Source organism: Balaenoptera acutorostrata, chromosome 2, assembly GCF_949987535.1.
Source record: "Balaenoptera acutorostrata chromosome 2, mBalAcu1.1, whole genome shotgun sequence".
In the NCBI taxonomy this organism is placed as follows: Eukaryota; Metazoa; Chordata; class Mammalia; order Artiodactyla; family Balaenopteridae; genus Balaenoptera; species Balaenoptera acutorostrata.
In genome coordinates this window covers 104,303,060-104,316,685 of record NC_080065.1, presented here as the reverse complement: position 1 = coordinate 104,316,685, position 13,626 = coordinate 104,303,060, and the positions used below count along the sequence as shown (strand labels likewise).

General features: G+C 36.5%; 1 protein-coding gene across 1 annotated transcript in view; it reads left to right on the top strand.

Moving 5' to 3' along the window:
- Positions 1-13,626, top strand: part of LOC130707151 (peroxisomal multifunctional enzyme type 2-like) — a 49,646-nt gene that overhangs the window by 31,938 nt on the left and 4,082 nt on the right. The window contains exons 14-15 of the mRNA XM_057540375.1: positions 2,366-2,469; positions 6,830-6,895. Coding sequence (XP_057396358.1) covers positions 2,366-2,469; positions 6,830-6,895 — 170 coding nt within the window. The remainder of the gene's footprint in view (positions 1-2,365; positions 2,470-6,829; positions 6,896-13,626) is intronic.

Sequence of the window (13,626 nt, the reverse complement as noted above, 5' to 3'; positions counted from 1 at the left end):
AAAAGATGATAGTAGTTTAATGAATGTTGAAATACTAGTAACTAAACATAAGCCAAAGATACATTGCTTAGAATTTATTTGTTTTAAAGTTTAAGAACAATAGAAATAGATAAACATTATAAAAAATTTTGGAAATAACAGTGGAAAGTTTTTGTCTGGTATTTGGAATGTAGGCTTTATCATTTTTGTTCTAAATACATAGGAGGTTATACTGAATATGTTGTTTTGGAACTTGCCTTGTTTTTACTTAATAATATATTGAGAACATTTTTAATGCTCTTAAATATTTTTCTAGTACATTGTTTTTGTTAACTCATAGTTTACAAAGTAAACTATGTATTTCATCATAGACACATAGAACATGTGTCTGTTCTCTCTCTTTCCCTCTTCCTCCTTACCCCTCTTCTTTCTTTTTTAAGGTTTTGGTATTTTCTTACCACTCCAAATATTGGCTAACATTTGGCTGGAACTCTCCTGGTTTTCTTTTAGTCTTCTCACCATTCTACCAAATGTCTACCACAAAAAAGTTTTGCAGTAACCTTAGCTTTAATTTTTACTATTCTTTCTTGATCTACTCCATTTATTTAGCTATAGCTTGGTAATGGGTAATAATGTATTAGAAGTTGTAGATAAAATATAGATGAAATTAGATATCCAATTTTCTGTGTAATAAGGATAAAAGTCTTATTTTAAATGCAAATCACCATGACTTCCCTTATTTTTTGTTATAATTATATTTTTCCTTATTATACAATTCAAAATCATATTCCTAGTTTTATAGTGCTGGTGATTTAGGTGATGCTCAAACTGTCACCAGGAAAGTAGTCAGTAGAAAGAGGGACAGCTGTCTTTCATTCATTACTTGCTTACTTATTCACTAACTTGCTCAGTCACATCGTTTGTTCATTGATTTACTAATTAATTTAATACATATTTATTAGGTACCTTTTCTGTCCCAGTTACTATTCTAATTGCTGGAAATATGATGGTGAGCAAAAAAGCCGTGATCCTGCCCTCCTGAAGCTTATACCTTCATTCTCACTTATTTCTTCTTTTACATTCCAGGCTCTATTGAGGACTTCAGCAGAATGTTTGAAAATTTGGGAGTGTGGTTATCTGTATTTTATTTTAATTTTTTAATTTTATTGAATTATTGAATTTTAGTGGATTTACAATGTTGTGTTAAATTCTGCTGTACAGCAAAGTGATTTAGTTATACATATATACATACTTTTTCGTATTCTTTTCCATTATGGCTTATCACAGGATATTGAATATAGTTCCCTGTGCAATACAGTAGGACCTTGTTGTTTATCCATCCTATATATAATAGTTTCCATCTGCTAATCCCAAACTCCCAATCCATCCCTCCACCACCTTCCCTTCCCTTCCCCTAGGCCACCACAAGTCTGTTCTCTATATCTCTGAGTCCGTTTCTGTTTTGTAGATATGTTCATTTGTGTCATATTTTAGATTCCACATATAAGTGATATCATATGGTATTTGTCTGTCTCTTTCTGACTTCTCTTGGTATGATAATCTCTAGGTGCATCCATGTTGCTGCAGATGGCATTATTTCAGTCTTTTTTATGGCTGAGTAATATTCCAGTGTGTGTGTGTTTGTGTATCACATCTTCTTTATCCATTCATCTGTTGATGGACTTTTAGGTTGTTTCCATGTCTTGGCTATTGTAAATAGTGTTGCTATGAACATAAGGGTGCATGCATCTTTTTGAATTATAGTTTTGTCTGGATATATGCCTAGGAGTGGGATTGCTGGATCATATGGCAATTCTATTTTTCGTTTTTTGAGGAACCTCCATACTGTTTTCCATAGTGGCTGCACCAATTTACATTCCTACCAACAGTGTAGGAGGGTTCCCTTTTCTCCACACCCTCTCCAGCATTTGTTATTTGTAGACTTTTTAATGATGGTCATTCTGACCAGTGTGAGGTGGTACCTCGTTGTAGTTTTGATTTGCATTTCTCTAATAATTAGCGATGATGAGCATCTTTTCATGTGTGTTAGTCTGCATTTTATAGTGGAATTGTTTGAAAGGTTTGAGAAGGAGAGAATTGAAATATGAAAGGCAGTTGGGGCACTTTAAGAAGAGGTGAGATGAACTGCTGTTTCATAGTCCAGAAAGGATTTGTCAAGATCCTCTTCTCTCTGCCTTCCAGAGACTGGTAGTGAATGATTAAAATGAGTGCTCTGTATCCCAAACTTGGGTGTCTTTAAATTGCAAAGCCTTTTAGTAATTGGATTTTGTTTCTGAAACTTTTAAAAGGATTGTTGATCACATATTGGGTAACTAGTTATGTCTTTTGGTAATAACCTCTTTTTTTTTTTTCATTTGCTTTTCAGTCTACTCTTACTCTGGGGAGGAACTTATATGTTATAATCAGTTCTCCATCTTTGTTGTTGGCGCTGGAGGCTTTGGTGGAAAACGGACGTCAGACAAAGCTAAGGTAGGCTATGACTTCATAAGTGAGATACATGTGTCGTTAAATATCCTTATCTGTATTTTGAACTTACCATATGTGTAATTTCATAGAGTAGGATTTCAGTAATCCACACTTCTTTGAACCAGAATGTGTTCCTTGGATTTGAAATGCTGTTTATATTTGTATATTTTAATATATAACATATGTTATATATAGAAAAGTCTGGCTGACGTAAGTGTAATGTAGCTGAGGTAACTATGGGAATATCTTTACTTTCTTATGCAAACTTTGCCTGCATCCAAAACTCTTTAGAAAAACCTAACACTTACAAGTGATCCTTGTATAAATGCAAATTATCATTCATTAAATGACTTGAGCATTTCTCTTGTATAAAACAATTCTAGTTACTCTTTAGTTCTCAAATTCTATCCAAAAACATATTTTTTTCCTAAAAATATTTTGTAAATTGGATTTTACATCAATTTAACCTAGCTTTTACCTCTGCCCTCAGTTCCCTGAATAGGGCTGCACTGTCTTCCTAGGAGGAGCAGCTCACTCATTTTTCCTATTACCCCCACCCCGGCTCCCCGGCCCCAGCTTGTGTTGCAGAAGCTCAATTCCAGGTAAAAGTGGCTGAGAGTTACGGGGCTGTCTTCCTCCACCCTGTCCCCACTTGTAGGGTGGAGACTGTGTTCCACCATGGCAGGCTGAGAACACTAGGGCCCTGATAACTCTTGCCCAGGCTGCTCATAGCGTGGGGGTCCCCTGCTGCTAGAGGCAAGCTGAGAAGACCAGAAGCTCCGACCTCTGCCTAGGACTCTTCTTGTAAAGTGAGGATGTCACTTGGAGAGAAGTGGGCCACTATCCTTGCCCTCATGTCCATGGCAGTGGTGCAGAGGTTTTGCCTGGGGGGCAAGGCAGGCTGTAATGATAGAGAGCTCTGAAGCCCTTCCCACGGAAACTGACTCATTTTGGTACCAAGTATTTGGAAGCTCAAAAGTAAGGATGGTTTCAAAAACAAGGTTACTTTAGTGATAATCAAGAGGAGGCTGGTAGCTCCATGGAAGCAGTAAACTAAACTAGTCCAACTAGAAGTTTGCCAGAGAGAACCATGGAAAGAGACAGCTAAGAGGAGTCGTCATGGGATCATAACAAACCTCAAAGACTGGCCTCAAAGACTACACCTCCTAAAAGGCCTGACTTTAATTGGATCAGACTGTGGAACAATTTATGCCCCAGGGCACTGTTGAAAATAATAGAACAGTCATCTGGCAATTTGTGAAGCCGAACAGCTGGACAGACAGTTTAACAGAGAGATCAGGGAGAGACGGTCACAGAGTGCCCTGCTAAAACCACTGTCATCCCAGGCTGACTGTGCTCGCCCAAGGCTGTACCCTCTGAGGAGCAACATCAGAGTCTGCACACTGTGGGGGAAATATACTTAACTAAAATCGTCTAGCCAAATGAATCGTCTAAACAAATGAACAAGTTAACAATAACAACAAGCCCTGGAAGGGGAAAGGGGTCTCAGTATCCAGAGTTGCTGCAATATATTATGTAAAGTATCCAGTTATCAACAAAAAAATTACAAGATCTGAAAGAAATAAAAGAGTATGACCCATAGATAGGAAAAAACAAAACAAAACAGAACAGGCAACAGAGATTGCTTTTGAGACAACTTAATAGGAAAAGACTTCAAAGCATTTATTGTAAATATAGTCAAAGAACTAAAGGAAACCATGCTTAAAGAAGTAAAGTGTGTAAAGAAGTAAAGTATGAGGACAATGTCTCATCAAATAGAGAAAAATTGGGGAATTCCCTGGTGGTCCAGTGGTTAGCATTCCGCACTTCCACTGCAGGGAGCATGGGTTCAGTCCCTGGTCGGGGAACTAAGATCCTGCAAGCTGCGTGGTGTGGCTCAAAAAAAAAAAAAAAAAAAGAGAAAGAAATCAATAAATAGAAATTATATTAAAAAAGAACCAAATAGAAGTAGTTCTGGAACTGAAAGTACAATAACTGAAATGAAGAATTTACTAGAGGGTCTCAACAGTAGATTTGAAGTGGCTTTTTGATTTTAATCAAAAAGCTTGAAAGTCCATTCATCTGTTGATGAATCAAAAATCTTGAAGATCAAAAATCAAAAAGCTTGAAGATCGATCAATCTATCTATGTCTGAAGAACAGAAAGAAAAAAGGTGAAGAAAAAGAATGAAGAGGCTTCAGAGAAATGTGAAATACCATTAAGTACACCAGCTTTTATGTAATGGGCATACCAGAGAGGAGAGAGAAAGAAGCAGAAAAAATAATTGAAGGAACAATGGCATGGATGAAAAACGTTGATCTACACATCCAAGAAGCTCAACTGCTCCAATTAGGATATAAATGCAAAGAGGAAGATCTAGACAGACGTTTCTCCAAAGAAGACATACAGATGGCCAAAAAGCACATGAAAACATGCTCAACATCACTAATTATTAGAGAAATGCAAATCAAAACTATGAGTTATCACCTCACACTGGTTAGAATGGCCATCATCAAAAAATCTACAAACAGTAAATGCTGGAGAGGGTGTGGAGAAAAGGGAACCCTTTTGCACTGTTGGTGGGAATGCAAATTGATACAGCCACTACGGAGAACAGTATGGAGGTTCCTTAAGAAATGAAAAATAGAGTTAGCATATGATCCAGCAATCCCACTACTGGGCATACATCTGGAGAAAACCACACACCCCAATGTTCATAGCAGCACTGTTCACAATAGCCAGGACATGGAAGCAACCTAAATGTCCATCAGCAGAGGAATGGGGGCTTCCCTGGTGGTGCAGTGGTTAAGAATCCGCCTGCCAATTCAGGGGACACAGGTTCAAGTCCCAGTCCGGGAAGATCCCACATGCCGTGGAGCAACTAAGCCCGTGCGGCACAACTACTGAGTCTGTGCTGTAGCACCCACGAGCCGCAACTACTGAGCCCGCGTGCTACAACTACTGAAGCCTGTGCGCCTAGAGCCTGTGCTCCGCAACAAGAAAAGACACCGCAAGGAGAAGCCTGCGCACTGCAATGAAGAGAGCCCCCGCTCACTGCAACTAGAGAAAGCCCGCACACAGCAACAAAGATCCAACACAGCCAAAAAAAAATAAATAAATTTATTAAAAAAAAAAAGATTTATGCACTTAAAAAAAAAAAGGAATGGATAAAGAAGAGTGGTACATATATACAATGGACTATTACTCAGCCATAAAGAAGAATGAAATAATGCCATTTGCAGGAACATGGATGGACCTAGAGACTGCCATACTGAGTGAAGTAAGTCAGATAAAGACAAATATCATATGATATCACTTATATGCAGAATCTGAAAAAAAAACATACAAATGAACTTCTTTACAAAACAGAAATAGAGTCACAGATGTAGAAAACAAACTTATAGTTACCAGGGGGGAAATGGTGGGGGAGTGATAATTTAGGAGATTGGGATTGACATATACATACTACTGTATATAAAATAGATAACTAATAAGGAGTTAACTGTATAGCACAGGGAACTCTACTCAATATTCTGTAAGGACCTATATGGGAAAAGAATCTAAAAAAGAGTGGAGATATAGATATAGATATATATATGTATAACTGATTCACTTTGCTGTACACCTGAAATTAACACAACATTGTAAATCAACTATACTCCAATAAAAATTAAAAAGAAAATAAATGCAAAGAGATCCACACCCTTAGTAAAGTGCATTTAAAGATTAAATCAATATAGATGTGAATTGTTGGTCTAATTCTTACAGTTATTGTCATCTTTTGCATTGGGAAAAGAGTCTTTACCTTTTTCTCCTTTGTGGCCTAGAGAATGGATCTGGTTATATAATTCCTTTCGTTAAACAAGGTCATTTCAGGGAAATCATAATGTAGATGAAGCTAGCAGTTATGAAATTTTAAATGTCATTATGTGCTGAAAATAAAATATTAAAATAAACTTTTTATCCAGCTTGCAGATTTTGTTACAGTCAGCCCTCCATATCTGTGGGTTCTGTATCCACAGGTTTGGCATCTGCAGATTGAACCAACCGTGGATCAAAAATATTCAGAAAAAAAAAATTCCAGAAAGTTCCCAAACTATTTACACAGCATTTCCATTGTATTAGGTATTATAAGTGTATGGGAGGATGTGCATAGATTATATGCAAATACTATACCGTTTTATATAAGGGATTTGAGCATCTGCAGATCTTGGTATCCATGAAGGGGTCCTGGAACCAATCACCCTTGGAAACTGAGGGATGACTGTATATTGAAACATGGTTGTTTATCAAATATCAGTCTGGGTAAAGAGAATAACAATTATTTTGTTATAATTTAACGTGTAATGTTTTTTGATCTCAGGTAGCTGTAGCCATACCTAATAGACCTCCTGATGCTGTACTTACAGATACCACCTCACTTAATCAGGTAAGAATGTATTTTCGAAAAGTGATAAAGCCACCTGACTCCTGACACTTTTTGATTGATAACTCTGATACCCTGTAATTTTGTGAGTCCAAAAGTAGTGGCTGTGTTCTTCTATGTAATAAAAATAATGGCATATTTCTGTAGTTGAAATTCGTTCTTTCTGAATTTTTACTTAGCAGTTTTTTTCTCCACTAGGTATCAAAAGAAAATGTAAAATGGCTTTTCATTAGTCAATTGAAAAAGCATCATGCTTTGTTGGCAATGGATTGCTTGCCTTAAGGAGACTGCCTAGCTTAGTAGTGAAGAATTTCATTAAAGCCTTAGAGAGCAGGATAAAATAAAAGGCAAATTTCAGTTATCCTTTCTTCTATTGGAAAAGAAAACTGAGCTACATTGCTTCGAGAGAGATTATTTTATGCTAACTTTAGTGGACAGGTACAATAAAGCATCTGAGAAAGGAGTAGATGATTTAATCTCATTTGTTTGGCATAAATAATATGTTTTCTGATGGAGGAGTTAAAATGCCCTGTCAGTTAACAAATTCTGTAAGCATGCAAAGATTTATCTAAGAAGCAAAAGGTGACCATAAAGATGAGAAAAGCAACTTTGTTTTTGAGAGACCTGACGATTCTTCCCTAAGATGGCCAGAATACTAACCATGCAAATATAGAGCAGAATATGTAAAACTCTGAAGTTATGCTGTGAATAAGCAGGTGATGACAGCACATTATTTGTAAAATTCACTTATTTTTTGATACTAATTTTGATATACTTGATATGAGAACTTCTGCAGGATTTATGTGTGCTGGCAAATAGGAATATAATTTCATGAGCCAGAAAGAATTAAGTTTGGAACATATTAATTGTATTTTTTTATACACTATATAATTGGGTGATAGAACAATACTTTCTACCTCAGATTAGTTTTTGCCTTTAATTGTTCTTCCCATCCCTATTTCTTATCAGTTTCTTAAGAGAGCACTCATATTTATGTTTAATTAAAGCTTCATAGTGAAATTAATTTTATTAGCACACTGAAGAACAGAAGACTTCATGGTTTCATGGTTCAGAAAACCCAGAAATGCTCCATTATTATTCTTGTGTTACTGAAATAATAAAATGTATCTGCTGTAGATAAGAAAAGCTGAATAGTTTCCATGGCTTGAATTTCTTTATACAGTAAGCAGAAAGATTTTCTTGTTTTCTTTTTTCAGATGAATAGAACTTTTTGTTAGCTTTTAGCAGACTTGAGTATTTTGCTGTGTGACAAAGGACAGTTTATAAGTTAACAAATCTTTTTTGTATAAATAATGGGCACCCATCATTTGACAGAGGTTCCTGACCATTTGTATCATATGGTCACTCGAGAATATGATAAAAACTACCGACTGTCTCTTCAAAAACATTTTGCATAAAACTTTGCATAAATTTCAGGGGATTTGTGGGCTGTTTTAAATTGGATCTGTGCTATAGGAGATACAAATCAAGTAGAAGAAGTGTGATCTATTGACAAGGAACTGAAAGGACACTTAGATATAAGGCGTAGATGTCTTCATTTCTAGGGCACCTATTCTAAGCAACGAATGATTAAATACAAGGCTTTGAATTATAGAGTAAGTGCTGTAGACATTCTGAGATGGGCTACTCATTAGAGAATGACATACAGAAGAGTTTGGTAGGAAAGATGGGACTTCTGAACTAAAATGGTGTATAGATCTTCTGTCTTGCCAGGGGTATAAGGCTTGCAGTATGGCCTGGAAGGGGATAAGAACTTAGTAATGATAGCAGAAAAGAGCATGATGTATGTACAAGGAGTAAGAATTAGAGCATTCACACCGGAGAGTGGTGGGAGATGATTGTGGACGAACAGACCTTTAAGGAGAAGTGGAAATGGAACAGATTATGTTGTTATAGCCTAAACTTTGTGCCAGGTATTTAAATTAAATAAGTAACTTTTCAATCAGTAGGGAAACTGGCAACCATAGCTCTACCAATATCACTTCTGGAATATTTTGTTTTTCATGCCTTTAGGAAAATTTCTTCATCTTCAAACTGGTATATATTACAAGTATACTTCATGGTTTTTCATAATTAATAAAGAGAAAATTATTCCCCGATAATCTAGAAAGACCAAAGAATAAATAGGTAACAGGTGTCAGGCTTTGTATTTGAGGAGAATGAAAACAAGTATCTTTAGTTTCCCTAGATACATATCTCCTACTACTTATTCTAACAATTAGGACCTTAGCTACCATCATTGTTAAATAAAGTTAATCTTTGGAATATTGGTTATACTATCCATTAAAGTATAATTCTTTATTATATTACCATGTGTATTGTAAGTACTTTTAAAATTTTGTTTTGAAACTGATTTATTATTTTGCATGACTCTGGGTCGCCTGGGTGGTCCTTGTGCTACAAACGGTGTTGGCTGTCACTCATGTGGCTGTTCTCAGACGGCGGCTGGGTGGGGCAGGAAAGTCCCGGATGGCTCTTTCACAAGTGCAGGGTCTTAGTGCTCCCTGTTGGCTGGCGTGCCTCTAATCTCCACCCGGCTTCTTCTCCGGGTGGTGTCTCATCTTCCAGGGCCTTTCTCTGTGGCCCTCAAGGGGATTTCTATTTCAATTTCTGGAGCTCTTTCCTGTGTAGCTTCCTCCCTTTCAGTACGTCTGCATTCCAGCTGCCCATTCTCCCAGAACTCTGATCTTTATCTCTTTAACTCTTTGAGACTGTTTTGCTATGTTTCAGTTTCCCTTTTTGCACTGCAGTCTAGAAAGTGCTGTCAGGCAGAGCGCTGTGGCCATTGTAGAGTCCATCTTGTTTGTTTCTTTTCTATCAAGAATCATAATCCTGTCCTGCCTACTGTCCAATGTCTAAGAACAGTATCTCCCTCGCCCACTTAAAAAAAATTTTTTTTTCCTAATTGTTTACAGTGGAAGAGTAAGTTCATTCCACTTATTCCATCTAGGCTGAAAGTGGAAGTCCTATACCTTTTTATATGCCCATAGTGCCCAATTTTCTCATTTATTACTATTTGTTTTCTCAGTTTTTATTGCTGTGCTTTGTTTCCTACTTGTTTCTAACAATTAAAGAGCCTATTTTATTTTCTTGTTTCTCTTTCCCTTACAGTTCCCATTTTGGGGAATGCATTAATTTTACTTTTTCAGAACAATTTAACATTTATATATTATTCTTCCCTCTTCCCCACCTTTGTTTTAGTCTTAGATTTGCAATCGAATATATATCAATCCTTTTGCCAAAGGTTCTCCCATATCTCCTGGTTGGATAAAGCTCCTCCTGTGGTAGGTTCCCCAAGAAGGCCTCGTGTATAGTATTCCTTTGGTTCCTATGTATTTATTTATTTATTAAATAAATTTATTTATTTATTTTTGGCTGCACTGGGTTGTCGTCGCTGCGCACGGGCTTTCTCTAGTTGCAGCAATCGGGGGCTACTCTTCGTTGTGGTGCGCGGGCTTCTCGTTGTGGTGGTTTCTCTTTGTTTCGGAGCACGGGCTCTAGGCGTGCGGGCTTCAGTAGTTGTGGCACATGGGCTCAGTAGTTGTGGCTCATGGGCTCTAGAGCACAGGCTCAGTAGTTGTGGCACATGGGCTTAGTTGCTCTGCGGCATGTGGGATCTTCCTGGACCAGGGCTTGAACCCATGTCCCCTTGCACTGGCAGGCGGATTCTTAACCACTACGCCACCAGGGAAGTCCGGTTCCTATGTATTTAAAACTATTTTTCTATACCCTGGATACTCAAAGGACAGCTTGGCTGGATATGAAATCTTGAGTTTCTTAAAATGGTGTTCCATTGTTGCCTGGCTTTCTATATTGCTGTTTAGAAGTCTGATGCCAGTCATTATCTTCCTTTAAGTTACTTGATCTTTATCCTCAAGGGCTTTAGGATTTTTTTTCCTTCATCTTTAAAAATCTAATAGTTTTACTAGGATAAGTCTCAGTGTTGCTCATTCCAGGTCAGTTTTCCCATGTACCTGGTGGGCCTTTTTAATATGTGTGTTCAGATCTTCTATTTTCAAAAAGTTTTCTAGGGTTATAATTTTAAATATTAGTTCTTATTCATTGTTTTATTTTTATTTCTTCAGGTACTCTTTATGTACATTGGATCTTTTTCTATCTTTCTTCCAACCATTTTCTGTCCTTTTGTAGTTCTTTATTAATCTCATTTCCATTCTCTTGGTTTTTTTCTTCTTTTTCTTCTATGCCCCTTATTAAAATTTTGTTTGAATATGTTCTCCTTTGGGAACATTATAATTTAGTCTTCAATTTCTGGTATGACTTTGATTTTTCTTTTATTTCTTTCCCAAGTTTAATCATCTCTTACTTCATTTCTTCATGTTTGTTGTCCATTTATATTTTTGGTTTTTGAATTTCAGATTCCAGATGTTTATTTCCTATCCCCAAATGCTTGAGTATTGTGTTATCGTTTTCTTCTGTTTGCTAGTTGTTTTGTTTGGGAAAATTGTATTTATTATAATGTTTTGGTTCTTATTTTCTTTTTTAGTCTTATTGTAGCTTTGTACAGGTGAAGATTACTTACCTATATGCATTTTGTAGGTAAAGTTAGTAGTTTGGGACAGTTTACAAGGTTCTTAAAGAAATTCAAGATTGTCATCTGTCAGTATAGCAAAGTGCCTTTTCTTTAATGGATGGCTTTTTGGAGTAAGGCATAGTGGGGAAGTGTTTTATTAAATTTTTTTTTAGTTCTCTTTATCCTGCAGGATCATAAATTTCCCCTCTTGCTTCTCTTTCTTCACCATTCGTCTTCGAAGGAGACATCTTTGTTTTATCCTCTTCTTCCTCAGAAGTATTGCCTTTCTAGGACTGCTGTTTGGAGGCCCGTGCACTTTTAATTCTTTTCTCAGTAGTCAGTATTCTAATCTTCCAGGATTCTTCTCAGTATTTTTGTCCTCGAGGTAGACTGTCTGTGTCTCGAAGTGATTTTTCTTTGTTTCCTTTTTTCTCTTCCATGAGCTTCTGCTATACTCCCCCTCCCCACCCCTACCACTCTCTCTAGCAGTTTTGAGAGGGTGCTCACAAGACAGTGCTGCTGGATATAGGTGTTTTTTTTTCTACTTATAGGAATTTGAAGTGTGTGGTTTTTCTCTTCTAATTACACTGTAGGCCTGGGATCTGTGTAGTTTTACTTGTTTTTCTTGTCGATCTGTTTGCTTTTTTAGGGGATGTGAGGATTTGGGAAGAACTAATTCCTGACCTTTTTTATTTAGCATTTGGTTTAACTTAATGTACACTTTAAAAAAAAAATTTACTTATTTATTTGGCTGCATTGGGTCTTAGTTGTGGCACACAGGGTCTTCGTTGCGGCATGCGGACTCTTTCACTGAGACACGTGGGCCCTCTAGTTCTGGTGCGCAGGCTCCAGGGTGTGTGGGATCAGTAGTTACGGCACGTGGGCTCTCTAGTTGTGGTGCGCGGGCTCTAGAGGGTGTGCGCTCAGTAGTTGTGGCGCAAGGGCCTAGTTGCCCCTTGGCATGTGGGGTATTAGTTCCCTGACCAGGGATCAAACCCATGTCCTCTGCACTGGAAGGTGGATTCTTAACCACTGGATGACTAGGGAAGTCCCTAATGGTACACTTTAAATAAATAAAACTAGGAACTAATTTACTCATATATGGAAGATCCTCCCACTTACATTTAATACTCAAGTAAGACAATATAGAGCTATTTTTCTTAGTTTGTATGTGTGAATTTTAGTGATTTTTACATCTAGGCAGAAATGAAACACCAAAACACGAAGCTTTTTGCTTTTCTTCTGAAATACGAAAGTCCTTCAGGATATTCAGAAAATAAACCTTGATAGTGTTCTTTATTGTTTGGAGAATGGTTATTTTGCATTATGATTGAATTTAGTCAAACATCCAATCAGTTGACTTTAGTCATTTCTCATCATAGATCTTTTATGTCTTTGCTAATTCTGCCTTCTGTTGGAAGCAATGCTGTCATTGAAATAATATGAAAATTTTCATATTCCTTTAATATGATTTCTTTAGAAAAGTTGTTTCTTTTCATTTATAGGAATGATATCTGTGGGGTAAGAACACTGACACTAATCTTAAAAACTTGATTGTCTTATACTGTTGCTGAAATCTTTTAAATAATCATAATAGTTCACATTTATTGAGGTATGAATATTTATCAAGGATAATGCTCTGTAAGAGTTTGATTAGCCTCTCAGTTTTTTAAATGAGAAGGTTGAGGCTAGGGTGATAAAGAAAATTGCCCACTAATGGCAGAGCTGGATTTGAACCTAGGTCTGTCTGGTGCCAAAGCCCATGATCTATTATGTGTTTGACACCTTCCGCTTTGGGCCCTGAAATTCGTCATTCTTTTACCATTTGTATGCAACATGATGATGTATATTTGCCTAGTGTTTTATTTTTTTTAAAGTGCTTTCTAAAATTTATCATTTAATCTTCTGCCATCTTATACAGAATCTTAAGTCACATCTATATGATAATTGTTGATTTGATTTAATTATTTTTAGAAGCCATATAAAGGGAAAAAATACTGAGTCATTAAAAAAGTGAATAATTTAGAAAACTATCATATAGAGTGATGGGAAAGAGAAAGAGCTTATTAAAATTGTACAAAACATTAAAAAGTAAACAACATTTTCCTATGAATTACAGGAGATGTTATTTTCTGTAAATAAAATTTGTTAAAAAAGAATAATCAATAATTAAAAACAACAA